The sequence below is a fragment of the Limulus polyphemus genome, unplaced genomic scaffold (genome assembly GCF_000517525.1).
Source record: "Limulus polyphemus unplaced genomic scaffold, Limulus_polyphemus-2.1.2 Scaffold5595, whole genome shotgun sequence".
In the NCBI taxonomy this organism is placed as follows: Eukaryota; Metazoa; Arthropoda; class Merostomata; order Xiphosura; family Limulidae; genus Limulus; species Limulus polyphemus.
The window spans coordinates 8,793-13,691 of record NW_013671205.1 but is presented as its reverse complement, the minus strand read 5'-3'; the positions used below and the strand labels follow the sequence as shown (position 1 = coordinate 13,691).

The window sequence follows — 4,899 nt, the reverse complement described above, 5'->3', positions numbered from 1 at the left end:
GTCAACATGGTTTCACTTAGGGGTATTTCAGGGCCACAGTCTTAGGACCTTTGCTCTTTTTGGTTTACATCACTGAAGTAATGATCAAAAAATTACTTAGACTTGCTGATGATATTAAGGTCTTGGGTGTTGCTAGCTGTGAAGAGGATGCTGCTGATTTACAAAAGGACTTAGATCATTTAGTGAGTTGGGCAAATAAATGGCAGATGGGTTTTACTTATAATAAATGCAAGATAATGCATGTGAGTTATCAGAATTTGAATTACAAGTATAATTTGGATGGGAATAACCTTAATAGTGTTATGGAGGAAAGGGATCTTGGTGTAATAGTTGATCAGTCTAAAGCCATCCAAGCAGTGTGCTGTTGCTAGTGGTAGGGTAAATAGGATTTTAGTTTATAGCTATAGAAATATTGAATATAACTCTAAAGAGGATATAATTTCATTAAATAAGTCACTAGTTAGGCCACATTTGGAGTATTGTGTTCAGTCTTGGGCTTTTTACCTTATGAAAGTCATTGAATTCTTGAAAGGGGTTCAAAGGAGGCTTCTGGAATGGGAAAGTTGTCATACAAGGACAGGTTAAAATCTTTGGGATTGTTTTATCTTGAAAAAAACAAAAGAGTTAGAGGATATCTGATTGAAGTGTTTAAGACTGTTAAGTGAATTGATAGTGTTGGTGTATCATCTTTTTATGTATTTAATGGTGAAAATGGTAAAACTAGGGACTATACATTTTGGCAGGTATTTGGCCTTTGGAATTTTTAATATTTTAATTACTAGAGGGAATTCTTTTACAAGGTTTAATGATTTTTTGTTTAATCTCAACTGTTTGTGAAAGAGAGGACGGTATAAAAATGCCAGACTTAATAAGTTACAGTTAATTAGTTCAGAGTCATATAAACAGTGGGATTCATTTAGTCTGTTTGTGAGTGATTTGGTGTGCATGTTATTGATGGGTGAGTGAGAAGTTTTGCAAGTGAGTGAGTGGTATTTTTGTATTAGGTATACAATAATTTTGGAATTTCTGTTGAGATATTATTTGTAAAAATAGGCCTACTAGTGAATGTAGCCTGTATAGAACATTATTATAATATTATATAATATTAGTAGAAGTTATTAAAATCATGCTATATACATATTGGGTACTAGGTTTTAAAGATAATGAAAATAAAGTAAAACAAAAGATACATAACAATAATTATTATAATAAAGTTAAAAATAAAGTAGTTGCTGTTGGCCAGTTGCTCCCCTCCTCTGTGATTAATGGTTCAGAATTAGGGACGTGATCAGTGGTTTGGAGTTTGGGATGTGATTAACACTGTTGAATTAGGGATGGTGCCACACTCATTCTGTGGTGGGATTCTGTAAATGAAAGTAAGAGACCTTGTGGTTTGATAGGTGCTAGAATCCAGTGTTATATAAATCTACTGAGTGCTTTTTTTTGTCCTCCAGGTGAGCAGTGTGACACTTAGTGGTCTGTCAGAGCTTTTGCTTTCTTTACTTCAGATGAGCAACATTACATTAAGTGGTTTGTTGATGTTTTTCTCAATCCATCTAAGCAATGTGGCATTAAATTGTCTGTTGGTGCTATTTATTTACTCCTAATGACTGTAGTCACTTCATTTCTGGTTGAAAATTTCCAAGGTTGTCAAACAAATTTAAAGAAATATCATCATAATTTAGATAAATAAATTCAACAATTTAAAAGGTTATTCAAAAATAATTTTGAATGTGTTGAGGTTCATTTTTAAATTAACTTTGACATAACAAGTGCATAGGATAATTGTACCACTATGCAGTGGCTGATTACCTGTGTGTCAGGTTTTATTTCTAAGCTTCATTAGTTAATTAGCCACAAGGTGTGACAGCTACTTTATAAAATTGAAAATTTTTACATCGAGTCGGTTTAACACCCTAACCTTTCTTGTTCTTTATGTAGGTGATACAGCAACGTGCAGCAAGGATGTGAACTACAGTTATTGCCTCATCAAGATAACAAGGTTAAGTTACAGACAACTGTGATACCATAGTAGATAAGTCACATGGTGGCACCATGCACCACTATTTAGATTTCAATCCAAGCGTATGGTGCCCACATGCCCTGTTAAAAAAATAAATTTAAAAAAAAAGTGTTGCTCATCAGCATAAAATTTTGATTGTGTATATTAATTTTGTGTTGTTTTTATAGTACTTTTGGGTCATTTTATACAAACATTTTATGTGAAAACACTTCTTCTTTTATTAACTAAACAACAAATATAAGGTCCAGTGCCGTTGTCTGTAGCCTTTTGATTGTGAGTAGCACAGAAATCGGTCATTTTTAGCAGTGCCTGGTAAAGCTTCAAGACAACTTTGATGTCATGCTCACTTGGTGAAGAATAAACAAATGCAAGTGTTGTACATTTCTTGGTTAACTTATTGCTATTAAAACAGTGTGTATATTTTCTTTATTTAATATGTACTTTTGTTCACAAGGTATTAATTATTAAATTTAGAACTTCTACAAAGCTATTGCGTTTTTTTTTCTATTGAAGTTTTCAGAGCTTTTACGATTATATTTTCAGAATAATGACGACATGGAAGGTGTTTTAATCCCAAACCCTCTTGATAACATAAGTAGTTGTTGTTCCCTAAATAGTATAGCTTAATCTTTTTTTTACCTTTCTGATTCTAGCCTCACCTTGACTTTTTCTATATTTGATCTTTGTGAAAATTACTATTTTTTTGTAACTCTATTTGGTTGCTTTTGTATGTAAGTGTAGTATTTCAAATAACTGGTGTAAAACTTGCTAAATGAAACTTTCATCAGTTAGCTTGGTATTAACAATTCCTCTTTTGTTTATGAGGCATCCTTTTAAGGAATAGTTCGATGTGAAAAATGTATGTTTAATTTATGCTTACATTCCTACTGTAATATTGTTTGAAATTATGGTGACCAGGTATTTTAAGTACAATGGGAAGAAAAAAACATATAATCTGAGAAGCCTCTAGCCTTCTCTACTTATTATTTATCATATTTCTTATGGTAGAAAAGATACAAGAGTAAATTGATTACTTGAAAATGTTTATCACAGTATAATACTCATATCATTGATTTGGTAGTATATGGTGCTTTTTTACTTTTCAAGTTGAATTATGTTATTTTCAAATTTACTGGACAACTATTACAAGAGATTGAGTGCAAAAGGTAGATATGAGTTTTGATTCAGTGCTTTTGTCTTGTTTCCCATGTTGATTAGTTAAAGTGTGATATGTAATTTGTGTCCTATTTCTGAAATATACATTTTTTTTTAATTAAGGACAAAAATATAATATGTGAACAATGACTTGAGTTTATGATAACACAGGAACAAAAACATCTTGGTGTCATAACTGAAACAAAGTTTTTACTCTGTAGTAATGAACCTGCTGTACAACCTTTCATACTTTACTCAGGTTGCAACTGTTTATTGTAATTTTTTCAGCTATATATTACAGAAGTTTATAGAATACATTCAAAAATTATAAACATCTTAACTGTTTTACAAATATTTTTAGGTTTTTTGTAAAATCTTATAACAACTACACACAATCTAAGTGGTGAAAAGTTAATTTTGTGTGTTGTCCCTTTGTAGTTTGTTTGCTTCTATGTAATGTACCATATTAAATGTAAAACTGTACTACGGAATTCTAAAGAGTATGAATATATGTATTAATATTATTATTTAAAATAGGAAGTTGGATTGGAAGGTTAACATAATATTTCACTGATTAATGTAAATACAATCCACTTAAACATTTTGCTTCCACGGAAAACCTGCTCTAACTTTTGAGAAATTCCTTAAGTCAAGAATTAGTTAATGTTCCAAAATAATGTTTTATCTTGAAAACTACGGAAACTTTAAGATGCAAAATTTCACAACAGGAGTAAAATACATTCTTCATAGTAATGACTCGAAGGCTTAATTCGTCCTTAACTTTTTTACACTATCAGTTTAGAAGGTGTTGGAATCCCTCATGTGGTAAAAAAATAACAGAATATTATGACGGATAATGTTTTTCTCACCATATCAGAAGCTTAAATATCTCAAGTTGTTAAATTTTGAGTGATACGAACACAGTACAGTTAACTCATTTTTGACTTTGCACTAAAACAAATGAGTGTACAGGTTGTCAAACCATATTTCATTTTATTTGTCATATGTTTCACTTAAAAATATGATTTTTCTTTGTTGTAACAAATTTTTCTCTCCATTTTAAGTACATACATCTTTGAAGCTGAAAAATAAAATAACAAATAAGAAGTTTAGTATCGCATGAAAGTTTGTAAGAAATTGAAAAAATTTTAAACTTGAAATTATGCAAGTCTTACATTGTGGGGGAGACCAATGTTCAATCTCAGAGAGAACCTGATTTAGCAAACATTTGACACTTCTGGGGTGAAAATGTGATTGTAAGTATGGATGTAGTCTTATTGCAGATACATGTTTATAAAATGAGTCTTAATTAATCAGTGTTTTTTGTGAATGTGGCTATAGTTCTTGAATATAGTAGGGATTAACATGCTTGTACAAGTTTTCTGAACACAGCAGCGGTTTGTTATTATCCTAACAGAAATGTTGGTCATGACATCTAGTTAGATTTACGTTTGTTGTGTTCTAAATAAATTACTAAGAACTTCATTTTGTAGTACCAAAAGTTTGGTAATTTAACTTGGTGTTTCAATGACATTCATTTCCTCTCTTGTCTCTACATATAGAAATATATTACAACAGTCCTGAGTCCTTAGGCCTAAAAATCAAATAAACTTCAACCAAACAGGCAGTACCATTCAGTGTACTTTTTTTAACACATAATATTCATAATCACTCAGTAAAAGATTTAGTCATACTATTTTAACAGTAGACAGAAGACGACC

General features: G+C 30.9%; 1 protein-coding gene across 1 annotated transcript in view; it reads left to right on the top strand.

Moving 5' to 3' along the window:
- LOC106472772 (BTB/POZ domain-containing protein KCTD5-like) overlaps positions 1–4,663 on the top strand; it is a 12,419-nt gene extending 7,756 nt beyond the window's left edge. The window contains exon 6 of the mRNA XM_013933428.2: positions 1,942–4,663. Coding sequence (XP_013788882.1) covers positions 1,942–1,971 — 30 coding nt within the window. The 3' untranslated portion in view covers positions 1,972–4,663. The remainder of the gene's footprint in view (positions 1–1,941) is intronic.
- The last annotated feature ends 236 nt before the right edge of the window (positions 4,664–4,899 follow it).